Below are 26,375 nucleotides of genomic sequence, written 5' to 3'. Positions count from 1 at the left end.
TTCCCAGAGAGGTGTCAAATGTAAACTCTACCTACCTTGACCATGTTTGGAGGCGGAACCAATGCTCAGCAGCCAATCACTTAAAGGATTAACTTCACACGAACCAATCAGTGAACTCACGTATCGTGCTAGGTTAGTATGTCCCATGTCTTACCCATGTGAGCGACTCGTTGAATCAGAAGAAACTGTAAATTAATGAATTTTTTGTGTTTACTCTTCTAAAAGCTTACTGTGATTCCTGTGCAAATTAAGAAAAAGAGGAAGGAATCGTCATTAACTGAAGAAAAGTTTTATGAGGTTTGGTATCACGCATTTCTTTTTATTATATTACTTAGAAGAGCTGTATTACCAAAATACACCACTTTTGCTAATTGTTTTACAAAATATTTAAACATTTACTTTTAGTTTTTTTGTTTTGTTTAGTAAATGCATATACAGAAAGTGTATTAACTTAATTGAAGAGTAATAACAACCGTAAGATCTCTTCAACAGATGGAAGAACCAGATAACATTAATATTGAAGAAGGAATGGAGAACAAGAGTGCAAAACAATCTAAGGATCCCAAGCGAAAGGCATATGACACAGTCTCGGATGGTGGGGTCTTACGGCCTCTCAAACTGTCCAAAAAGGAGCTATTCAAAGCCCCCACAGTGGAAGAGCTCAACCAGCTGAAAGAAGCAGAAAATCTCTTCCACTGCAGCATATTGAAAATGCAGGTCAGAAATCACATTCACATTCATGTTTTACTGTTATTTTATGTTACCATAGCTGCATACGTGTTTTATTGTAAGCTATGGTATGCTCACTGATTGCTCAATGGTAAATGGTAAATGGCTTTCACAGACCCAATGGCCACCAAAGCGCTTTACATTTGCCTCACATTCACCCATTCACTCACTCATTCATACACCGACGGGCGACGGCAGCCATGCAAGGCGCCATCCAGCTCGTCGGGAGCAGCCGGGGTTAGGTGTCTTGCTCATGGACACCTCGACACTTGGTCAGGTGGAACCGAGGATTGAACCACCAACCTTCCGGTTTGTAGACAACCCACATGAACCACTGAGCCACTGCCGCCCCGATGAGCAATGAGCAATGAGCTGCTCACTGCATGACATGGCTGTGAATTATTTATCAATGTATGAGAATATGTGCATTATAACAATATATTATTATTCAGCTTTATTTATCACTGATTTATATGGTTGATGTTCAGATGGAGGAACTGCTGAAAGAAGTGACCCTTAGTGAGCACAGGAAGAAGCTGGTGGACTCTTTTGTGCAGGAGGTTACAGATTCCCTGCAGTCTGTGCCTGAATCTGAAGTTGTGGAGGTTAGAAATGTGTGAAGCATTTACATTATCATCAGCAGCGTAGCTTCAGCACTTTTTTTATTATTTTTTTTTTTTTTTTTTTTTTTATACTTATCTCTATGGTAGCTGTCAGCATCATTTTCTTATTAGCCTTTTCTTTCTCTCTAGTTGGATGATCTTTCATGGTTGCCGGGTGTGGAAGTCCCATTCCTCCTCGTCTCGCTGGTATCAAAAGGCAAATTTCACATGGAGCCGCCTGCATCAATTGACGTGGTAGGCAGTTATCCACTGGGGACCTGTATCAAACCCAGAGTCATTGTGGACTTGGCTGTCACTATTCCAGCTGTAAGTTATAAACTCAAAAACAATGGTGCTATTTATGCAACATATTTCTCTCTTTGTCTATCTATCCATCTATATATCAATCCATCTTGCATCTATCTAACCATAGTTCTAGCATCTATCTGTCTATGTATATATATATATATACACAGTAGTCAACATTTGAAGTGGATCATAAAGTTCATCAAAGTTGTCCTAAGACGAGAACGGGTATTGTTCAAAATTCATGTATAACTTTGATTAAAGGTTTTGATCCACTTGTTGACTGCTGTATATGAATATATATTTTACTGTCGGTTTAACGTGTTAATTTAATTAGTTGTGGAAAAATAATGCAAATACAATTATTTTATGCACCCGCCCTGACTTAGTCATCATACATTTCATACAGTTGATTGGTGACGAACATGAAGCAGGGCAACAACTCACTGCGTGATGTAGCCTATAGAATACAGTTAGAATTTTTTTTTTTTTTACATAAATCTGTTTTTGTGCAAATGTGATATTGATTTTATACAACAATATTATATTTCGGATACAATATTACAATACAATATTGTCTGTTTTGTTATTGTCTCAATTTTGCCAACAAAAATGTTAACTGTAAAGCCACAGCAGAACTGTTGTGCGCTCCAAGCAACACACAGCGGTGTTTCGTTTCTGAATGAATCCATGTAATCAATCAAGTGAACCGATGATTGAATGGCCCATTTATAAAGAGAGCCATTTACTTCATCCCTGAATGTTTCAGCCGTTTAAACGGATCGAATAAATGAATGACTCGATGACTTCCTCATTTAGACATTTACCGCCACCTACTGGCAGTTTTACTTTCTTATTTAGAGTATCACTTAAAAAAAAAATTTCATAAAATGAAAATTATTTTTATTTACATTTACTCACCCTCGTGTCATTTCAAACCTGTAGGACTGACTTTTGCAGAACATAAAATAAGATATTTTGAAGAATGTTGGCAAACAAACTGTTTTAGTCTGTAGATGTATCTAAATACCAAGTCAGATGCAGCATCTGAAAACAAAAATCATGGCTGTTGTAGCCTAAACGTTTATTTATAATAAATTCTATGTTGAATCAAATAAAATATTTCTTTCTTAAGCGATTTTTTTGTAATATCTATTTCATACTTTTCTCATTTAATACAATAATGATGACTTTATATTTTGGGGGTAATTTCTCAGCCAAATTTGATGTGCGATTAATTAATTAATTTAATCGCTTGGCAGCCCTAATAAAAATATGTGTGTGTGTATCCATCTATCTGGCATATGTTTTTGTGTGTGTCTGTGTATGCGTGTGTATATGTCTGTTTGTCTAAAGTAGTATTGTGAAATTAATTCAATCTTTTACTATCTTCTCTTTGAAGTCGATTTTGCACCCGATGGATGCCATTAACCAGCGGTACCCACGGAAGCGAGCGCTGTATCTGGCTGGCCTGGCGCAGCACCTCTGCTTCTCAGAGTCTGTGGGTTCACTGTGTTACTCTTGTCTCCATGGCAACCGGCTTCGCCCAGTCCTACTTCTCAAACCCACAGGTACAATTGTATTAACACTAGCTTGTGAACACGTATTAGCTTCTTCAAAGTTTGCACTACACTTACTTGCAAATGCTTTCATGCCAAAGCAATTTACATGTATGTGCACACACCATGTCTACTGTTATTATCTGCTCACATCATTTTGGCTTCCAAGTTAATTGCTGTTTAGCAGACGCTTTTTTTTTTTGGTGCTTGGAGTACACTAATAGAAGCGACCCTGTGAAAACACTTAGATTAGTTGGTCTTGCTCAGGAGCATGCATTAATAAGGGTTTTCATCATTGCTTCAAACTAAAATGATCATGTAACCTTTGTGTTTGACCTTTAGGTAAAGACAGCAGTAAGGTCACGTTGCGGATTCATGCCATTCCTCCTCCGGACTTCCTTAAACCTAGCCGCTTTCATCCTCAGAAGAACAACATCAAGACTGAGTGGTTTACAGGTGTTGCCAATAAGCAGCAAGGTACTGAGGAACTTTCTGAGATCAGCCATTTCATGACTAAGGCAGCACACATACGCACCGACATGTCATAATATTTTTCTGTCATTTTTATCATTCAGAGAGCAGTGGGCCCGCTACTCCTCATTATAACAGCACAGTTCTTGGAGATCATCTCCCACTGTCACATCTTCAGTTCCTGTCAGCCATCAGCGCACAGTGTCCTGCTTTTGGAGATGGTGTCGCCCTCCTCAAAGTGTGGATGAGACAGAGAGAACTGGACCAGGTAAGACCACAGTATTTCTGTGTGTCCCACATTGATTACCCACATTAAAATAACAGTAGTGACGTGAATAGAAATTGTGACCATCTGTTGGAGTCATTTATTTTGTAGTATGACCTTTTATAAAAAAAATAAAAAAAATTGATGTTCATAATCGCTACATGTACATTACACTTCACTGTTTATACATTCATTTATTCATCATGCACTATCTCTTTCTTATTCCATCTCTTGCATAATTGTATCTTTATATAGCATACTTGTACATACATATTTTGTCTATTTTGTTCAGTCTATGTGTTTTTTTGTTATAGTTAAACAATAACTTGTTCTAAGAGATTTTTTTAAAGATACAATGTCTTTTTTTGTGCAGTCACAAATAGGGATGGCCCGATACCGATACTGGCATCGGGGATCGGGCCGATACTGTCCTAATGTACTCGTACTCGTACTCATAAAAATTCGCCGATACCACGTACATTTTGCAAAACGAAACTGGCCGCCGCGAGTGCTTTGTCGAGGTGAACTGAGGCATAGGAAAGTATAATGTCGGTGGTTTGGGCTCATTTCAAGATAAGGGATGATGACAACAGCAAGGCAGACTGTGAGTTATGTTCAGCTAAGGTGTCGAGAGGAGGGAAAGAAAGTACATCGTTTAACACCAGCAATCTAATTAAACATCTGAAGACGCATCATCTGATGGCCGAGCGCGCGCGTGGGCGGTAATGCACTCACTCTGTGTGTGCGGGTTACGGGAGAATAAAACGATTCGCGGGACTCCCGCAAACTAGAAATATCTATGAATAAAACATAAAAACTAAAAGATATTTATTCATCTCTTGCAGAAAAGCAACAAGAAGAACTACAACAAAATAGAAACGATTTACAGGCCAGAGTTTCTATTCATAACATGGTTACAGCGTTGAGCGATGTAGCCAATCACAGACATATGTGTTGATTTCTTGAACGCAATGGCCAATCAGAAGCATTTAAGATAGACTCCCCTCACTGCTCAAAACGGACTTTTTTGTTCAGTGCTGAATTCTGTATGCTGGCAAATCCTCTAATTATAACAAACAAAGTGTGGATATTATGAAAGATTGATTGTGCAGTCAGCTTCATTGATAATAACAGAGATGTGTGAGATCGCGATGAACTGTCAGCTTTTAGGATTTATTAAGGGAGCGCACTTTGCGCGCATTCAGTCATGCCAGACCATGCACGCAGTAGCCTGCTTGCTTTTATGTTAAATTAACAGTGGTTTGTGTGTTAATACATTTATTATTTTACTAATTTTTATTTATTTTTAGACTTGTTAAAACAAGCAGAGAAGAAATTAAAACAGTCTTCTAACCTGTGTTCTAAAATAGTCGTCTTCTTTTCTGGGAGCCTATTACTTTTGCGGTAGAAATATCGGTATCGGTACTCGGTATCGGCAAGTACACAAATGTAAATACTCGTACTCGTATCGGTTTGAAAAAAAATGGTATCGGGCCATCCCTAGTCACAAATTCTGTTTCTGTCATTTCTTTAGGGTGCAGGTTGTTTTTGCGGCTTCCATGCATCAATGTTAATGGCTTTTCTTCTGTCCACACACAAAGTGGGCAAAACCATGAATGCCTACCAGCTGTTCAGGAATGCAATGCACTTCTTGGGTAAGAAAGGTCATAGTATAACTGCTTTTTATAACTTGTTATTATGGTGGTTATCGGAGTGTATTAATCAGTTTAATCATCTGCTTTATCCTTTCACATTTTCAGCTTCCACAGATCTGACAGAGAGCGGTATCACCTTGGCTAGAAACCCAGACTCCAAAGCGGTGAGCAGAAGTGACTCATGCATGTACTGTTTTTTTAACCTGTTTTGTCTTGGTTGCATCACAATGCCTTTCTCTTTTCTCCTGCTTCAGCCCTCACTGCAGGACTTCCAGGCAGCATTCTCCGTGGTCTTTGTGGACCCGTCTGGGCATCTCAATCTGCTTGCAGACATGACAGCTTTTACCTATAAACAGGTGAGCTCTGATGTAGTATCAATTTAGCTCAGTGATAATGTGATATTCTCTTACTATATAGCTTCTAGAATGAGCATTTAAAGTAAATTTAACATGTTATTTAAGTGTAATTATACATTTTAAATAAATTTATTAAAGGGCCCCTTGACCTGTACATAAAGACTGTAACCAGTTGTCCTGTATTGTAGTCAAAGATTTACTTGTCTGCCAAAATAATGTAATGCCTTTAAAATATATTGGGGCGGTGGTATTATCGTTATCAAATAAAAAAATATATATATTTCTGTTAATTGAAATAAAACTAAAAATAAACAATTTGACTAAAACTAAAATGAATTACTAAAACAAAAATTCAATTGAAATGAATAAATACTCTAGAAGTATAATGATAATACTAAAATAACGCTGATTTGGTGGCTTTCTCATATATTTAATTGATTTGATGCATGTATTGGAATTGGAAGTTTAATCGGTTGACAGGCAGCCATAATCCAAATGTTTCTAATTTGCCTGTCAGATCCAGCATGAGGCATCACTCTCGCTGAAGTTCTGGGATGATCCGACAGTAGACAGCTTCCAGGCTCTGCTCATGACGTCCAAAGCCATGATCAGAACATATGACAATGTCTTTCAGTAAGTGTCCTTAAACACAAACCTGCTATTCATGTGTTATTGTATTCATGTTTTTCTGAAAACTCTTTCTCGCTCTCCTTCTCAGACTGAGTGGGCTGGTGAATTTGCAGGCCTCTTGTAAGAAGCTTTCACTCCTCAATGAGCTCATGGACCACAGCGGGAACTATGTCCTCAGTGCACTTCCTTTCATTTTGTCCCTCTTGCAGCGAGGGCTTGGAGAAAGGATCAACCTTCTGGCACACTCACTCCCTCAAGACCCTGAGGTAGATTCATTACCATTAACATTGGTCAAAACATGCACCTGCATGCATCTTTTAATGATCATATTGGCTATTTTACCAATCAAAGCATTCCTAAACGGTCTGTAAACATTGTTTTAATGTGTGTAAATTATTTTTGCAGTGGCCGGTGGACAGTGCACCTCCTAAGCATAAGGACCAGCCGCCTTTGAACATTGGTTTGATGCTGAACCTTGAGCAAGCTCTCTCTGTTCTTGAGAGAGGACCGCCAGCAGATAACCCCAAGGTAAACTAGCCCACATTTCCAGTGACGTCTGTGTATGTGTCTTATGGTTCTGTAGCCGTGTCCAAACACCCTCTCTGTTGTTGGTGTTTCAAGGCAGATGAGTTTAGGCAGCTGTGGGGCTCTCGCTCAGAGTTGCGGCGCTTCCAGGACGGATCCATCACCGAGGCAGTGCTGTGGTCAGGGAGCTCCACCTGTCAGAGAAGATTCATTCTGCTGGAGATCATCACTCACCTACTACAGCTGTACGTCTCTATTCTAGCCTTTATAGTACTCAACTTACACTCTCTAAAAGTGTACTTAAAGTATTAAGCTGCATTCACACTACCAGCGACAGTGACTGCCAGTCAGGAGGCTAGTGGGCATTCTCAATACTAGGGGTGGGGGAAAAAATCGATTCTTAGTTGCATCGCGATGCGGACGTGGACGATTCTGAATCGATTCACAAATGTCAAAAAATCGATTTTCCCCCCCAAAAAAAAAAAAAAAATGTTTTTATATATTTATAATAACGTAATATTGACGGAACGCGAAAGACGGAACTCTGAAGCGCGGAAGTGCAGTGGCCGGACCGTCTGTGGCGTGCACATAACAGAGACGCGATGGGTGAGCGCTAAACACCCTCCGCGTTAGGTTAAAAGCTGACGTGTGGAGATATTTTGGCTTCTGAAGTTGAAGGGGGAAAGGAGCTGGACAAGAGCCACACTAGTTGTAAGCTTTGTATAATAAAACTAACGACCGAAACACGACAAATATGAGAAACCATATGACACGTTTCCAGCCAGAGGAGGAAAAACACTCGGCTGTACCAGTCGTTATAATATTAATTTACTACAAGTATGCTCCTAGTTTAGGCACACATTTATTTTCCTGTTGGTTCTTTGCAATGTTAATAAAATATATTGTACGCAGAGGTGGAAAGTAACGAATTACATTTACTCGCGTTACGTAATTGAGTAGTTTTTTTGTGTACTTCTACTTTTTTAAGTAGTTTTTAAAATCTGTACTTTTACTTTTACTTAAGTACGCTTTGTTTGAAGTATTGTACTTCGCTACATTTGAAATCATATCCGTTACTGAGTAAAAAATAATACAAGGGAGAAAAAAAAAAAATCACACTCCGGAAACTATTGCATTGGTTGAAGGCTTCTTATACTGTCTATGGTTGAAGGGCGGGAGAACAAACGCGCAAGAAAGGTGACGCAGACCCAGCTGAAGCTGAAAGCGCCCTCGAATTCCTATGAAGCGAATTATGGCCAGAGTATGGAAATACTTTGTAGAAAAAACGAGTGGTTGTCCTCGAGGATAGATATCCAATTTGCAAAAAATGTGGACGCAAAGTGGCTGCAAAAGGAGGATACATAGGACACCATCCCTCCTGCAGATAAAGGTATCCCGATGAATTTAACTTAAGGCCGAATGACTTACGTGATGCAGAGGGAATGGGAATCCCGGAATCCAGTCATGAAAATGGAATTTACATAACGCAGATGTCACGTAAAACACGCAAAATAATGGATGGATGAATACATGGAAAGTAGAACTGTGCAATAAATCCAATCGCGACATGGTCTGTGAATATTGAAGCACAAAAATACTGCTATGTAAATATATAACATATTTGTTCTGCTGAGCTGCGCCGCTTTGTCTACTAACGTTAACGTTACATACTCAAGTACGCGTGACGTTCATGGTGTTTTCAGCGTCTCACAAACAATTTGAGGACATGAATACATTTCCAGAGCTGCTCTGAGAGAACGACTAATGAGCATTTTCATAATTTTATTTGAGAAAAACCATTGTCAAATACCGGTAGGCTACACTTTGAAACGGGTCTTCACTACAACCTGTCAAAATAAAAGTTCGGTTTTACTAAGGAGAAATTCTGGGCATACAATAGAACGAACTTCTCAAAATAATAATAACAACAATAATACATTTTATTTAAACATTGTTTAAAGGAATATAATTTTTTTGTCCATGGTTTAATTTAGTAAATCTGTTTTTGCAGCGCTTCCCCAAAAAATAAAAGGACACAAAGTTTTAATTTACATTTGATTACCACCGTTTTTGATAATATATTTGGATTAAATCAGAAAAAGAAACATTAATTTTCTGAACAAAATACATTTCATAGGACTATATTATTCTTACATTTTAATAAATTATTAATGTTAAAAATAAGTTGTCAATCTAATTCATTATCAATTATTGAATTTAATTGATTGTTTTGTTTATTAAAATTTCAATAAAACATGTCTAAACAAATGGTTTCAAGTTTGTTATAGTAAAAGCATTTGTTCAACCAAAAAAAACCCTGTTTTCATTAATTTAACTGTCATTTTAACTAATGATAATAATAATTTAATAATACCGTTTATTTATTTAAAGGTGCTATATGTAACTTTTCTTCTAAAATTAATCCTTTTTTTATTGCCTGTGTGTGAAGGGCTTGTAATCACACATTACAATGATCCACTTGTTGGGTTTAGCTATTACCTCTGAAGGCCGGTATTCCTATTTCTATGTGAAGTCTCCGGGTCGGATTTACTGCGAAAGCCATCGGATGTGACGTGCTTGCGCTCCCGAGCCTCTATCCTTTTTATATACAGTCTATGCGACGGCACTGCAGCTGACCACATGGAGTCTGATAACACCAACAAACGACCTGCCTCCAGCACAACACACACTCCAACACAAACTCCACAAAAATATAAAAACAAAACAAAACAAAAATGTATCTGCTGAAACTCGTCAGGCCAAACGTGAATCGGATCGACTTAGGACGAAAACACGGAACAACATCGGCAGAGCGTTTGAATCATGGAGAGACCTCCGCTGTTTTTATTGTGATAAATTACAAGTTTTCAGATATGCTGAAATAATGTTAAACTATAATGAAATAGCAAGGTAAACTACAACATACATGAGACATGAAATGAATACAAAAGACTGTTCCAGGATAACAAAAAGTAGGTGCTTTAGGATGTAACTTTTATTTTATGTACTAGATCTACTGTCTAACGTCACTCATCCCACTACTATCATATTGTTTATAATACACATTTCCGACACGTTCAGTACAGTAATGTTACTTCCTACGATCTTACTGTTACACTGAAATTGTTCAGTCTAGTTCACTAACCGTTTTCGTTATCATATTATACATTCATCTATGTTGACATTGCTGATTGTGAAAGATACACGAATGGTTGGTGAAATGCCTTATGCTAGATAACACCACAAATGTAACGTTATCATGGTACGAGCATGGAGCATTAGTTCAACGTCAAGCTGATAAAAGTAGCCTATTATTATAAAGTTGCAGTGGGAGTTTATATGAGTTTCCAGCATGTTGTGTGATGCTTTCTCCAGTGTGTTGAAAGTATCAGTGTGGTCGGTACGATGAGTGATCGCTCTTGTGTTCGAGCACGAGCGCTCTTGTAAAAATTGGTTGCAATCTGAAACATCACCGATAGAGGCGGTAAAAAATACATATAGCACCTTTAATAATTGATTAATACTGTAAACCGTGATATTTTCTGAGACGTTATTATACTGTGAAAATCTCATACCATTACAGCCCTACACGGGGGATTCCCCCAACCGCTGTTAAAAAAGTAACTCAGTAACTTTTACTCTGAGTAAATTTTAAATGAGCTACTTTTTACTTTTACTTGAGTAGATTTTTAGGCCGGTACTTTTACTTGTACTTAAGTAAAATTTCATTGAAGTAGTAGTACTTTTACTTGAGTAGAATATTTTATTACTCTTTCCACCTCTGATGGTACGTTAATTCTTTATGGGTCATTACTTTGTACTTTTAAAGCAAAGTATTTATAGTCACACACACACAAAAGATTCAGATAATTGATTTGTAACATTATAAATGTGTTCACTGTAACTTTTGATCAATTTAATTTATCCTTGATGAATAAAAGTATTGATTTCTTTTTTCTTTCGCCCAAAAAAATTAATTAAATAAATCTTACCGACTCCAAAATTTTGAACGGTATTGTTTAATGTTACAAAAGCTTTCTATTTCAGATAAATGCTGTTCTTTTGAATTTCTGGGTGATTCTCTGAATTGGGTGCCCTTCAAATCCCCCAAACTTGCTTCAAAGATTTTCAATTGAAGGAAATCACAAAATGCATTTTAACGCTGTCAATTAATAGAACCAGGTGCCTTCGCATTATAATGCAACACAATTGCTTTTAAAAAATAACTTAATTTAAAGATAATGGGTTGCCTAGGTAGTAGACAACAAGCATGTTTGCATGTCCTCAGTAACCATCATTACATTTTCATTGAATATCAAACAAATAAAAAGTGCAATTAATACTAAAATGTTGCTGCTAATATAATCATATGTTGGTCTAGTGTATTTTCGTTTACTGTTGTGAAATGGAAAATCAATAATCGCTAATCGAGAATCGTTAATAATCGAAAATCGACTGTAATCGAATCGGGACTTCAATAATCGTAATCGAATCGAATCGGGAAATCAGACAGATTAACCACCCCTACTCAATACTGGTTGCCTAATAACTTTTTTGAATAATATTCACAGATGTTACTCATAACTCATAACTTGTTGTCTACGTAGCAGATGTTATTGTAGACAACGAATCAGTTTTCTTGCCACTACAAACGAACATTTTAGAAAGAAAAGACTAAAGTGCTCTTTGTTATCGCGGCTATTTATCTGCAGCGAAACCGCAAGCGCCAATTCTATCTGGTTTCACAAAGCCATTCAGGCTCAGGGTCAGCATGGCGAGTACCACCGTATGAACACAGAGACATATCATAAATTATAGGAAAGTTGCTGAGTGCTAAAGTAACAACTTGTCCATCAGGCCTCTGACACTCTCCACTACAGCTTGTAGCGACGGATCATGTGCGCTCCACTGACTTCACTCCTATTGGTTGTCGCTCCTGAAAGCTGCTCTTCATTTGTGTAAGGTTAAACATAGCCAGAAGTTGACTTTGTTGCGTTGCTGGATATGCCTACATCACCGGAAATCGCCAGCTCTCTATTGAAATGGATTGTGCCGCTTTGTCACTGCGTGTCGCTGGCAGTGTGAAGGCATCTTTAGTCAATTCAGACGTTTACATTATTTCGGTTAGTGTGCAAGAAGATTCGTTTTTTGGTTGCATTGATATAAAATTTGTTAAATAGCAATTGAACTGCATAGCTTGGGTAGTGTGCAAAATTACAGAATTAGCTGAGATAATATTTTAATATGTATGTTGTTATTGTTAACTAATATTAAAACTATTTTAAAAAATTGGTAATTGAAATAAAGCTAAAATAAAATAAAAATATTTGATTAAAATTGTTTTATTGAAGTACTAAAATGACTTGTATGGAAATAAAAATATTTATTTATATTATTATAAAATATATATTATATAATTAGTATAGAAATATTAAACAAAGTAATACAAATGGCAAAAGCGCATGACAAAATAACTAGTAACTAAAATTAAAAATAAAAGCTCAATTCAAAATATCAATAAATGCTATAATAGAATGTAAGTAATATCTGTTTATTGTTACAATAAAATGTTACTAAAACAACACTTATATAAGCAAAATGGATATTATTACTGAAATACAATGAGTCTAATCAAATTGAATTGAGATCTAAATCAGGATCTAATTGAATATTTGTCAAGGTGGTGCTGTGGAACATTTAGTTTCTTTTTATTGTTAGCATAATATTTAGCATGAATCTTTTTGTGTTTTTATAAGCTTTTCCTTGACATGTTTTTGCATAAATGACATTCTCATGTTATTTGTAATTTTCTCTAATTTTAGTCATGCCGATATCCCTGAATCATGTGTGAGACTTGTTGGTGGACAGCTGGATGATGTCATCAAAATTAGCAAAGAGGTACTTCGTAAAAGTGATTGTGCTACTCATGTGAAAATTGGTAAACCGGTTGCTTCATGTGCACAAGCTCGCGTTGATTTCTTTTTGTCACCCAGATGGGCACTACTGGAGAGGAGGAGAGTCTGAAGGTGGTTCAGTCTTATGATGATCTGAGCAGGAAGCTCTGGCAGTTGGAGGGGCTGCCACTGTCTATAACATCCGTGCAGGGTGCCCACCAGGCCTTGAGATACACACAGGTCAGACACCTCCTCGCTAGATTCAGTTGTGTTATGGACTCAAGTAGATCTCTTAATTTTCTGTTTTTCCTCATTTGTCCTCTGCAGGTTTTCCCCCCAGTTCCTGTGAAGCTGCTCTATTCGTTTTTTGACAGAAAGAAGAACCAGCTCGGCTTAGTGCCACGGAAGGAAAAACCTTGCCCTTATTACATCACCCCTATCAAAGGTACTGTGTTGCAGTCTGTATCAAGTTTTGACATGAGAGTGAGAAAATGGTGAGAAAATTATCACTTTAAAATGCTTCTGCTAATTTTTATTTGGAAACAGAACAGTTTGCAAGTATAAACACAATGACGCTGTAAAAGTAGACTAGTGAGTAGATGAGTTTTACTTTTTGGCATGATGACGTTTAATATCGCCAACCTCTCTAGTCCTATTTAGCCAGTTATTAGCTACCACCTTTTTCAAGACACTTAAAAGCTTAAGAAAATCACAAGGGGGTATTACTGATGCATTTTATAGAATAAAATATGAAACTATCTTGAGCTTGTGTTCACCACAGATCTTATTTCAGGCCCATTGACTTTGAGACTATGGAACTGGAAGTGAAAGTACTTGTTTTAGACTCATTCCTGGAGCACTCTATTTTGGTATATGAATATGCATGCTGTTATCTTTCATCCCCTTTTGTCATTTGTTTCTCTAGTCATTGTTCATATGGAGGGAAGTGGAAAATGGCCCAGTGAGCACCTGGCAATACGCCACATCAAGGCAGCTTTTCACATCAGCTTGGGAGAACTGCTTTGCAAGCACCACAATTACAAATGTCATGCAACACCTGCCTACCTGGATGTGTATAAGGTAATTTGTGCACGTTGCTGTTGTTTTTCACATTTATGATAGTAATAATAGTCCCTATGGAGTTATGAGCACATAATTTCATCATACTTTATGTATGTATCCGTTCAGGATGGGCTAGCCTTCCGAATCCAGGTGGCATATCACAGAGAACCGCAGATCCTGAGGGAAAGCCTGACCCCTGAGGGAATGCTGATCTACAGGGAAAACGCTGAGGCCCAGGCGCTGGAGCTGGAGACTCAGCATAAACCTTTCCTAACCAGCACCTTGCATGGGTACAACACGCATACATAAACATGCATGATACACTCGTTTGATTCGGCCTTTTGACAAGTGGCTTGTTTAGATAAATAGATAACTTGACATGTTACATGTTAGGCTCCAGCAGCAGCTTGGGTGTTTTGGTGTCGTGTGCCGCCTGGCTAAGCGCTGGCTGGCATCTCAGTTCCTTTTGGAATATATCCAAGAGGAAGCAGCTGACCTGTTGGTGGCTTCACTTTTCCTACATCCTGCACCCTTCACTCCACCAAGGTAATATGGTCCTCTGGCTCATTAATTTATTAATTATTTTATTGTATACATATACAGTGACGCCACACTTTTTCCAGCTCTCCTCAGGTGGGGTTCCTTCGCTTCCTTCATTTGCTTTCCACTTTTGACTGGAAAAACAATCCCCTGATAGTCAACCTCAATGGGAAACTCACAGGTAAGCTTCATCTTGGGTATTTCACCATTGGTTTATTTTAGGGATTGCACGACTACTCATTTTTACAAATATTTGCCAACTGTTCATAGGGCTGGGACAATAAATCGATACATCGTGAATCGAGAAATGATTCTGAATTGATTCAATTTTTTCTCGAATGCATCGCGATTCTCTCTCAAATGGATTCTGAGTTTATTTTTTAACAGCAGATGGCACTGCGTGCTCTAGAAACAACCGTAATCTGCCTGCCTCCAATGCCTGACACACACCATTTGAACCTTCTAAAATAATCATTCATAAAGTTGTAAAGGTTGAAGCGAATTACAGGGGTGTTTGCAGTGGGCTGTTTACATTAATCTCGCGTCATAAAAGCATTCTGAGGTGTGTGTACATTCTCAGAATCAGCCGAACACACAAGCACTTTTTAGTGCTCTTCTTCGTGAGCATTTGAGTGTGCGGTTAAAATTTTGCCTAGAGCACCATTTGCTGTTCAAAACTAAGCTCAGAATCGATTTGCGATGCATTCGGTAAAAATTGGAATCGAATCGTGATGCATTGATGTATCGTCCCAGCCCTAACTAGTCAGCAGGTCAGTGTGTACCTTATATAATTGAAGTTTCTGCTATAAATACTGTTTCTGACAAGTCATGGGTGAAGAACAAAGAAGAGTTTATGCCTGTCTACTGATTATTGTTGTGAACAGTGCAAAAAAAAACAGTCATATCTCACTTGCTTGTTTCAGTCTGACTTTACAAGGCGCCACTTGATTCATTGCAGGGTGGTTGATGAACTCAGACTATCTCATAAGTCCATGGCTCACTTAGAATATTTTTCTTTTTTTGCTAATATAGTCTACCGTTCAAAAGTTTCAGATTTGGTACTCAAGAAACATTTCTTATTATTATCAAGGTTGAAAACATTTGTGCTGCTTAATATGTTTGTGGAAACCGTGATACTTTTTTTCAGGACAGGGCTGTGTGATTAATCGGAATTGATTTTCAATTTCAATTTTGGCTTCCAACGGTTATGAAAACAAGATAATCATGGTTAAAGGATTATTGTGCCGCTTCCTTTCCTTCACAGCAGTGTGCATTCGTTCTTCCCTAAAAGCCCAAACTTAACATCCAAATCAGCCAAATAAATGTTGTAAAATGCAGTCTACTGTTGCTAAACTGCGGGACGTGTTTGATATTAAACAGTGTTTTTAAAAAGGGCATTAAGCCGCAAAAGAGATACTGTTCCCCAGGCAGCTTTCTGTGTGCATGCACTGACTTGGAGCCAAACACAGATAACCAAATGGGCTTTGGAAACGCGCCTAAACGTGTACGCACAAAAATGTCAAAATCACTTTTTGGAGAGTACTCGCATAAACCGTGGGTTATCTCATAAGTAAACGTACACCGCTGAGAAAGAAACGCATGTGTATCAGTATACTGGATCCATGCATTAGCTCTTAAAGTGACCGCAGCCTAATATACCTGCTTCAGTATGTCATTAGTTATAATCAACTACAAATGAAAGGAAAGTCACTCACTGATCTTGACTGAATAACTTAAGTAGTTTTATAAAGGATTACTCTATATTCCATGTGTACAGTACATTTGAATATTTGATTTTTTTGGTAGTGTTGTAGGCCATTACTTATCTGAATACCACTGTTAGTACATTTTCCTAAAAAACTTAAAACACTGTTTATTTCATTTGCATTTTCATTCTGTTGTATTTATTTGTCCATTTTGTCTTATGTAATTATTTTTAATACCTTTTTCTTATATTAGTTAACTTAGTACCGGTAATAGTTTTTTTCTGAAGTATCGATAATTGTGAAATTTCACTGATATTAAAAATTACTCGTATTGTGAAATAAGACTTAAATTCTATCGCCCACAAATAATTGTTAAATAATCGTGATTTCAATATTGACCAATAATAATTGTGATTATGATTTTTTTCCATAATCAATCATCCCTAGAAAATTCTAAATACCGATTTATTCCACAGGAATCTTTTGTAACATAAATGTCTTTACTTTTACTTGCTGAATAAAAGTATTTATTTCTTCCACACACAAAAAAATGACCCTAAACTTTTCAACGGTAGTGTAAAATTATGAACATTCACATTTTTTACCACTTTAATATAGTTTATTACACAAATGTCTCACAGCTGCACTTGGACCAATGATTTTTCCTTCTGCTGTTGACATGTGTAGAACAAGCACAACTGAAGTCATTTGATCCACAACTAGTCGACACAGACCTAACACATTGACCAGTAGCAGGACTAATTGTCTTTTCATGCGTTAAAACATTTGTGGATACTGAAATGAGTATTTTTATTTTTCAGCTGCTGACCACACAGATATAAAGAATGACTTTGTGGCCTCTAGAGAATCTCTTCCCACCATGTTCATAGCCACTCCCACTGACAAGAAAGTCTCTGTGTGGACTAAAAAGGCTCCTTCTGTGCAGGTTTGTAAATGCAGTAGTGTTCTAAATGACTGTATTATGCTATAGATGTGTTATATGTACAGTAAATATAACTGGTGCTGTCTCCTCCTCACAGATGCTTCAGCGTGCTGTCATGCTTGCAGCAGAGAGTTTGCGTGTTTTAGAGACTCATCTTATTGACTCCAGTCAAAAGCAGGACATCCGGGTCAGTTCCTCTATATATAGCCTATTCTGCAAATGTATGCAACTGTCATCTTTTTGTCTTTAACCTCACTTTTTTCTTTCTTCGTTTCTAGGTGGCATTTCGACCTCCTCTGGAGGATTATGATGTTCTGATCCACCTCGTTCCACAGCAGGTTCCTCTGTTAGCTAAAGCTGTGGATCCTCCTGCCATCACCTTCCAAAAAGGCACCTTTAGAGGTGAGCCATCCGCCTCAGGAGGAGCTCTGCCAGTCATAGACTATGATCCGGCCCGACTGTATCTCTCTGAACTCAGGGTTTGTGTAGTTTTTAATTCAATTTTACTGAATATTTTCCCATTATGCCCTGATAGACTTTTAAATACCCTTGGTATGTCAGATCCATCTTATACCAGTTCTCTTGGGATTTTTAGGATGCATTTGGAGATCTGGCTCTGTTTTTTTATGACCCATTTGGTGGAACCGTGATCGCAGTGCTGTGGAAGCCAACTGCCTTCGAGCCGCAACCCTTCAAGGTTCCTCTATTATTCTTTTTAGCTTTTATTTACTATGACCCTGACTATGGTTGGCAGAATTTAAGTCAATTGGCTCACAATTAAGATTTTTGGCGCGTCCTGACTCTCCTGATTTTCTCTGTTCTCAGACATCTTTAATGAATGCCCGCCGTGTGGAGGTGAACGGAGATGTGGCAACCACCGTGCCAAACATAGAGGCCATCCTGCAGGATTTCCGCATCATCGGGGAGGGTCTCGTCAAAAAATTGGAACTAAGGACAGAAAAATGGGCTGTCTAGGATCTGGCAGTAGTTTCTGTGGAAATAAATGTTTATCTGGATATATTATGTGTGTTTACTTGTAACATTTCATACGCTTGAATTGCTTCGATTCAATTGCTTCGATTCAAAGATGTTTTTATCTTCCTTTTAAAAACATTCTTCTGTATTATTTTAATTAAGTAATAACAAGATAATTTGTTCCTTTTATACAATGGGGTGACCCAATTTTATATGTGAATGTGGCTCTGTAAAGAAATGGAAAACCATATTATGTAAAACTGAAATAAAACATTTAATTTTACCTCAGAATCAAAAGGTGAAAAAAAAAATGTATTGCATGAAATGTAGGACCACAAAGACTAATTCTTCATAATTTAGGAACTAGTTATTTTTACTGTGACATCATGGCAGTTTAACACATTTCCTCCCAAATACTTGTTGCTGTGCTGTGGCAAATTAAAGAATATGTTGTAGTATTTGTTCTCTTTGGTATATTTTTTTCTCAGTTGTTTTTGAAAGAAGTCTGATGCTCACCAAGGCTGCATTTTTTTATACGGAAAATTTACGGATATGTACTATTACAATTTAAAATAAAATGTTTCTATTTAAGTAAATAGAATACCGTATGTAATAAAATAGAATATTACATTATTTAGTGCATTTCCTTTATGGGAGCACTCGTGAATTTGCCTACTGCAGTATTAATGTGATGTCCAGTAGGGGGCGGTTTGTGATTGTTTACGGAAAAGGAAAAGATGAAGCAAATTCTTTTAAAACGTACTTGCTACAGATACACAGTGAACATAGTAACTAAACTAGAACGGCCTTAAAACCAGATTATTTTCAAACCTTCGTCGTCTTTAAAAGTCGTTTTCGAGACACTGCTGTCGTCTGGATGTAACGTTAGAAACATGCTCATGTTCCGTGTGTTATTAGTGTTGATTGTTCATATGAACGCTCACTGCATGAATCAGAACTGGACATCACATGACAGACCAAACATAGTTATACTCATGTCTGATGCCTTCGTAAGTTATTGATTTTACACTATAATACATTAAATTACTTCTCAACTGTGCATATTTACTAACTTTCCAGTCATTTTAACTTGTTTCAAAACCTCAAGAGCTGGATAACTAGTACACGCATATTCTGCGTTTTAAAACAATCTGTGTCTTGACTTTTGTTTTCTCAAGGATGGCAGGTTAACTTTTCAACCAGGCAATAAAGTTGTACAGATGCCTTACATCAACTACATGAGGGGAATGGGTGCTGTTTTTCTCAACTCGTATACTAATTCACCCATCTGTTGTCCTTCAAGGGCAGGTAGAGTATTACTCAGCCTCTATTGATAGTGCACCTCCATTACAGAAACAAGGTAAGTTAAACATATTGATGTCCCTAAATGTGCGTTTGTTTTGGCAGCTATGTGGAGTGGACAGTTTGTTCATTTGACTCAGGCCTGGAACAACTATAAATGTCTTGATCCTAATGCCACTACATGGATGGACCTCTTAGGAAAGAGTGGATATCACACTCATAGCATGGGGAAACTAGACTACACGTCAGGGGATCACTCTGTCAGGTGACATTTGTGTAGCCCCAAACATATATTCGGACAGCTCCACACTAAACTATCCTTCAAAAGTGTGGGGTTGGTCAGGTTTTACAATGTCTATGAAAGAAATCAAGGCTGCATTTAAAAAAAAAAAAATCAAAAATAAAGTAATAACAATAATATTGTGAAATATTATTGTAATTTAAAATAACTGTTTTCTATTTTAAAATTTAATTTATTCCTGTGATGGCAAAGCTGAATTTTCAGCATCATTACTCCAGTCTCCAATGTCACATGATCCTTCAGAAATCATTGTAATAAGTTGATTTTGATTTGTGGGAAGACTGGGAACCATGATATATTTTATCAGGATTCTTTGATGAATAGAAAGTTCAAAGAACAAAGTTTATTTAAACTAGAAATCATTTGTAACATTATTAAAGTCTTTACTGCACCTTTGATCAATTTAATGCATCCTTGCTTAATTGTTTCTTTAAAAAATCTTACTGACACCAAACTTTTAACCTGTAATGTAAGACTGTCAATACTTTTGATAAAATATCTAAACAAGTGGTATTTATTTTTCTGAAAGATAGCTAAAGTACACTTTTCATGCAAAACATTTTTAGCATGCTTTAAAAATGATTACACAATCCTGTTCAAATTGAAGGCAAAATGTATTTCAATACTGTCTACTACACATGTTGTTAGTAATGATTTCTGTAAACACCTCTGTTCAGTAATCGTGTGGAGGCGTGGACCAGAGACGTTCCATTCCTGCTGAGACAGGAGGGCCGTCCGGTCACAAATCTGGTGGGTGATACGTCCACAAAGAGGGTGATGACTAAAGACTGGAACATCACTGACGCTGCGGTCCAGTGGATCAGGCACGCTGCTGAATCTCTCGCCCAGCCATTTGCACTGTACCTGGGGCTGAATCTTCCCCACCCGTACCGTACAGACTCCCTGGGACCCACAGCCGGGGGTTCAACCTTCCGCACCTCCCCGTATTGGCTAAAAAAGGCAGGTTGCTTGACTTGCTTTGCCGGATGTAACGGAGAAATTGATAATGTGTAAAATGTTCAGCAAGAATTTGACAAGAAGTGTGAACATCCAGCAGGCAAAAAGCTCGATGAGGGTGCTCAGCCATAAGATGCTTACCACAGATCCATAAATAGAAAAAATATTTATCGTATGTTCTCTCCAAATCTGTAAATGCTAGAATCTCAATCAAATTGGAAGTTTAAAACATTTAGACTGCACTTAATCGTGGGATTTGAATTCAAAGAATCAGAAACCTGTCTCAGAATATTCATGCGCTTTTACAATCGCAGAAACTGCACACACAGTGTGTTTGGATTCAGTTTCAGGGGGAAACAGTTCAATAGTGACAGACAAAAGTAGCATTCAATTTGGTATATGTTGTAGTCAAATTGGTAGTCCAGTGAATTTATGTTTCTGAAGACTTAAAGGGATAGTTCACCCACAAATCTGTCATCATTTACTCACTCTCAGGTTGTTCTAAACCTGGATGGATTTCTTTCTTCTGTTGAACACAAAAGAAGATATTTAAAGGAATGTGGGTAACCAAACAGTTTCTGGTCCCCATTGACTTCCATAGTATTTTTTTTCTTTTCATATTATGGAAGTCAGTGAGTACCAGCAACCGTTTGGTTTCCCACATCCTTCAAAATATGTTCTTTTGTGTTCAACAGAAGAAAGAAACTCATACAGGTTTAGAACAATTTGAGGGTGAGTAAATGATGACAAAATTTTCATTTTTCAAATTTCAAATCCAGAGTGGATTTATGTGACATTTCCACAAATGGACAAGCGTTTATTAAAATGTAAATGTACAGTGGTGTGAATAAGTTATTACCCCCATGCTAAAGTTGCCTAAAAAGAGGAATAAAAAATCATCTTTTGGAAATTGATCTTAATGCCTTAATTAGAAAAATGAGGAAAAATCCAACCTTTAAGGACACCAATTTTCTTTGTGTATGAATAATGTATCATAAATAAATAAATGTTCTTCCTTAAAATACAGGGTGCATAAGTCAGGCTCCCCCTATGTTAAATTCCCATAGAGTCAGGCAGATTTTTATTTTTAAAGGCCAGTTATTTCATGGATCCAGGATAATATGCATCCTGATAAAGTTCCCTTGGCCTTTGGAATTAAAATAGACCCACATCATCACATTCCCTTCACCATACCTAGAGATTGGCATGGGGTACTTTCCATAAGATCATCTTTCAATGCAAATCAAACCAGCTATTAGGCTAACTGAAATAACACCATGCCAATCTCTAGGTATGGTGAAGGGAATGTGATGATGTGGGATATTTTAATTCCAAAGGCCAAGGGAACTTTATCAGGATGCATATTATCCTGGATCCATGAAATAACTGGCCTTTAAAAATAAAAATCTGCCTGACTCTATGGGAATTTAACATGCCTGACTTATGCACCCTGTATTTTAAGGAAGAACATTTATTTATTTATGATACATTATTCATACACAAAGAAAATTGGTGTCCTTAAAGGTTGGATTTTTCCTCATTTTTCTAATTAAGGCATTAAGATCAATTTCCAAAAGATGATTTTTTATTCCTCTTTTTAGGCAAATTTAGCATGGGGGTAATAACTTATTCACACCACTGTAAATGTGTTAATATAGTCAATTATGGCAACCCAGGCCATAAATGTAGAGTGTGAAATGTTAAAACATGTCAACCCAATATGAATGACTGTCTCAGGGTTAACTACTGTATTAATACTGTGCACAGGATAACTCAGGATTGTTAACCCACAGGTAAAAATGGCCCTGGTTTAACAATTTCAATGGTAAAATCCCATGAGTGACACTTTTATATGTGTATAATATTTGGGTACACCTTCAAAAAAAAAAAAAAATTTAAACTATAAAAATAGTTCTCTGTAATTGAAATCAATCTTAAATAATAAAATATAAATATTAGATAAAAACCCTAAACTTAAAGTTTTAACAAAAAAAATATATATATTGCTTTGGCAACTAACTGAAATATAATTACTAAAACTAAAATAAAATAAAAATAGGCTAAATACAATTACTAAAATTAAAACATTAACATTTTCAAAATAAGAGCTTATTCAAAATATTAATAAACGCTACAATAGTATATAAATAATAATAAAATAACACTATTACAAAAACACAGTATTATGTTTGTATAGTTTGGTTCATTATAATTATCATTTTATCCACAGCATGGTACAGTAATAGCAGTGTCAGTCCCTAAGGAAGTTTATCTTTTATGACAGATTTATGTTTTATGTTTTCTCTCAAAGGTTTCTCATGATCAAGTGTCTGTTCCGAAGTGGTTGCGGTTTGAAGATATGCACCCTGTGGATTTCTTCTCCACCTTCACCAAAAACTGCAGTGGCCACTTCACGGAAGAAGAGATCAGAGACATAAGAGCCTTTTACTATGCAATGTGTGCTGAAACAGACAGCATGTTGGGTGAGCAGCCAGATGCACTTTTAAGTGCTGTTTTGTCACTTGATTTGATGTACGTCATTCTGTGTTTTTAGGTGAGGTGATAGCTGCTCTCAGAGACTCTGGCATACTGAACAGGACAGTCGTGCTCTTCACTTCGGATCATGGGGATCTGGCCATGGAACACAGGCAGTTCTATAAGATGTCCATGTTTGAGGGCAGCTCTCATGTCCCTCTGCTTATAATGGGCCCAGGAGTAAAGTCTGGCTTTGAAATCAGTCTACCTGTATCACTAGTGGACATTTATCCCACTGTGCTTGGTAAGGCTGGGAACTGGTAGTAGCTCTACTAGTATTAATATACCGGTAATATGTTGTTTTTCTATAGGCCGAGGTTCTTTGTGGCTGTTAACAGTTACTTAAAATAAAGCATGGCTTGGTATTTGGGTGAATCTTAAGAAGAAGAAAAAGGTTCATACTTTAGCCCAAAACAAAATACATTTAAGGCCTGGTTTCACAGACAGGGCTGAGACTAATCCATCAATAGGCCTTAGTTTAATTAGGACAGTAGCGCCTTAGAAAAAAACATTACTGGTGTGTGTATTGTGACGAAACAATGGCACTGACATATTTTAAAATATGCCAGTGCAATCTGCTTTCAGTTAAAACAGCTCAAACATGAATTCTAGTCTGTGAATAGGCTTAAGCCTCATCTGTGAAACTGGGGGTAAATGTAGCTAATACAAAAAACATGATGTATATATAACTAGAAAAAGTCACAAAAAATATAATAATAATAATTCAGCAAAGACACAATTAATTACAATAAAGACATTTAGAATGTTATAAAAAAATATATATATTTAAAGGGGTGGTATAATGCCCTTTTCCCAAGATGTGAAATAAGTCTCTGATGTCCCCAGAGTGTGTAGTTTTAGCTCTAAATACCCCACAGATATTTTTTTATATCATGTTAAAATTGTCACTTTTTGAGGGTGAGCAAAAACACGCCGTTTTTGTGTGTCTGTCCCTTTAAATGCAAATGAGCTGCTGCTCCCAGCATAGAGGGCGGAGCTTCAAGAGCTCCTGTGTGTTAGCAGCTCCGATTACCTCACACACGCACTGAACATTTCAAAAACTTTTAGCCTTTTATGTTCAAACCGGACAAAGATGGAGAGACTCAAGAAGAAGTGACAACATAGAATGCAACAGGACATTTCTGAATGGTTAGTTGATAAATGTATGTAGCTGATGTGGAGTTAACTATCTTCTAGTCATTGATTAACATATTCTGTCATGATAATCTATAAATCGTGCTCCCAGGGGCGGGGTTTATGTAAATGTTAGGCTTTGTGATGTCACTAACCCGGCAGGAAGCTTGTGTAGTCCCTACCAGCCGTTTGTTGTAGTCCTTAAAATGTGATAACACAGGAACGCATTACATTTTAAAATATGTTCAAATAGAAAACAATTATTTTAAATTGTGACTTTTTGATCAAATAAATGTAGCCTTGGTGAGAATAAGAGGATTCTTTCAAAAAACATAAGAAAATGGAAATAAAATAACACGATTGTAATAAAATAAAACATAACAAATTATAAATAAGAAATGCAAAAATGCTTCATTTTCTGTCATTTCAGAATTTTTAATTTTGGGATGAATTATAATCTGTAAAAGTTTTCATCTGTTTCCATCCGCTCTGTGTGTGTTTATGTTAGATCTTGCTGGTGTCCCACAGCCAGGGGGTCTCAGTGGTCACTCGCTGCTTCCTCTGGTTTCTGGGGTTAGAGTTCAGTCAGCTGAGGCTCATCCTGGCTGGGTGCTCAGTGAATATCATGGTTGCAATGCCAACGCCTCCACATATATGCTGAGGATCGGCGAGTGGAAGTACATCACATATGCAGATGGCTTGACCGTTCCCCCACAGCTTTTTAGTGAGTTTTTTTCTCTCTTCTGAAGATAATCAGATATACGTTCTTTTGCCATAGTATTCTGCACAACAGGGATGTTATGTCTTACATATCACAACTGTCCTAAGTTAATGAGTTGAATGTTTTTTTCCACAGACTTGTCCAAAGATGAGTCAGAATTGAGAAATGTTGCATCAAATTTTCCTGATGTATGTCAGGACTTGGACAAGCTGTTACGCACAATTTTGGACTACCCCAGTGTCTCCCAAACTGTTCACCGCTACAATAAGCAACAGTTTCTGGAATGGAAGAAAAGTCTAGGGGACAGTTACACCCAGGTCATAGCAAACCTGCGATGGCATATTGACTGGCAAAAAGATGCCAAGTCCTATGAGAGAGACATTGAAGAGTGGCTATTAGGGTTGGATTGACCATTCGGTTTATAACTGTCCGTGATCAGAAGAACAGATGATTCATGGTTCTATTCGGAACAAAAGAACAATGTGGTCTGCATAAGGGTACGTTTATATCGATGTACTAAAAACTATGCGTGTTTTTTTGCATACAGACTACAACGTTGTCAAAACGTTTTGCGAAGACAACTAGAAATGCTGTATTTTTCATGCCAGGCCAGTAGTTGGCGATCTCACTTTGTAAAGAAATACTACATTCATATAGACTGACTGAACACGTGAAATGATGCGCATGACGTCACCATTTTCACAAATGTGCGATTTTGTAGTTTACACAGACACGATAAAAGTGTATTTTTCAAAAACTTGCACTTTGAAACCCGTTTTCAAATGTTTGCGATTTCAGGCCCCAAAAAGGCCGTTGTTGTGTAAATGAATGGCCAAAACGCATACAAAATGTGTGGTTTTTAGATGAAAACGGTGTTGTGTGAACGGTCGCTTAGTCAAGGCTACCCAGACAATATAATTACTACAGGTGCTTAAATAATTGCTCTCTATTTTCCTTTTAAAGATCTGATTTTATGATTTTTTAAAGACATGGATAGAATTATTTAAATAAACAGAGCAATTCCAAGAGGGTCCTCACACCATCGGTGCTCGGGCCCTAATAAAGGCTATACCCTAAAAGTACTATGGTGGAACAGTGATCGGATTTTTAAAAAAAATCAAATAAAAAAGTCACCATGAAAATCAAAATGGACAATTATTTTTATATGGAATTTTGCAGTATTTATTATAAATTATTTAATGTAATC

At 37.1% G+C, this 26,375-nt stretch overlaps 2 protein-coding genes across 2 annotated transcripts; both read left to right on the top strand.

Annotated features, from left to right (window-relative positions):
* The first annotated feature begins 127 nt into the window (after positions 1–127).
* nol6 (nucleolar protein 6 (RNA-associated)) lies at positions 128–18,263 on the top strand. Its single transcript, XM_056238006.1, has 26 exons — positions 128–297; positions 493–717; positions 1,218–1,334; positions 1,482–1,658; positions 3,040–3,208; positions 3,539–3,673; positions 3,772–3,935; positions 5,467–5,587; positions 5,693–5,751; positions 5,842–5,943; positions 6,461–6,576; positions 6,662–6,839; positions 6,979–7,101; positions 7,195–7,343; positions 12,921–12,996; positions 13,092–13,232; positions 13,320–13,437; positions 13,918–14,072; positions 14,181–14,344; positions 14,448–14,600; positions 14,678–14,775; positions 17,122–17,246; positions 17,341–17,430; positions 17,522–17,722; positions 17,839–17,940; positions 18,069–18,263. The coding sequence occupies exons 2-26, from the start codon at positions 493–495 to the stop codon at positions 18,216–18,218; spliced, it is 3,408 nt and encodes a 1,135-aa protein (XP_056093981.1). The 5' UTR covers positions 128–297; the 3' UTR covers positions 18,219–18,263.
* A 728-nt stretch (positions 18,264–18,991) lies between these two features.
* On the top strand, positions 18,992–26,145 carry arsk (arylsulfatase family, member K). The gene is made up of 8 exons (XM_056238167.1): positions 18,992–19,228; positions 19,397–19,526; positions 19,626–19,785; positions 20,499–20,781; positions 23,090–23,261; positions 23,333–23,557; positions 24,956–25,171; positions 25,304–26,145. The coding sequence occupies exons 1-8, from the start codon at positions 19,112–19,114 to the stop codon at positions 25,576–25,578; spliced, it is 1,578 nt and encodes a 525-aa protein (XP_056094142.1). The 5' UTR covers positions 18,992–19,111; the 3' UTR covers positions 25,579–26,145.
* Positions 26,146–26,375: the final 230 nt, after the last annotated feature.

Source organism: Rhinichthys klamathensis, unplaced genomic scaffold, assembly GCF_029890125.1.
Source record: "Rhinichthys klamathensis goyatoka isolate OS25496 unplaced genomic scaffold, OSU_Roscu_1.1 h1tg000019l_1, whole genome shotgun sequence".
Lineage (NCBI taxonomy): Eukaryota > Metazoa > Chordata > Actinopteri > Cypriniformes > Leuciscidae > Rhinichthys > Rhinichthys klamathensis.
This window is presented reverse-complemented; position numbering and strand designations above follow the sequence as displayed.

What these genes read in the sequence shown, in the direction of transcription:
- nol6 (XM_056238006.1), top strand. Translation starts at nt 493, where the DNA reads ATGGAAGAACCAGATAACATTAATATTGAAGAAGGAATGGAGAACAAG. An exon ending in TCATCAAAATTAGCAAAGAG is followed by an intron (nt 12,997 to 13,091) that starts GTACTTCGTAAA and finishes TTTGTCACCCAG; the next exon opens with ATGGGCACTACTGGAGAGGA. An exon ending in GTCAAAAGCAGGACATCCGG is followed by an intron (nt 17,431 to 17,521) that starts GTCAGTTCCTCT and finishes CTTCGTTTCTAG; the next exon opens with GTGGCATTTCGACCTCCTCT.
- arsk (XM_056238167.1), top strand. Translation starts at nt 19,112, where the DNA reads ATGCTCATGTTCCGTGTGTTATTAGTGTTGATTGTTCATATGAACGCT. An exon ending in CCCCGTATTGGCTAAAAAAG is followed by an intron (nt 20,782 to 23,089) that starts GCAGGTTGCTTG and finishes TTTCTCTCAAAG; the next exon opens with GTTTCTCATGATCAAGTGTC. An exon ending in CGTTCCCCCACAGCTTTTTA is followed by an intron (nt 25,172 to 25,303) that starts GTGAGTTTTTTT and finishes TTTTTTCCACAG; the next exon opens with ACTTGTCCAAAGATGAGTCA.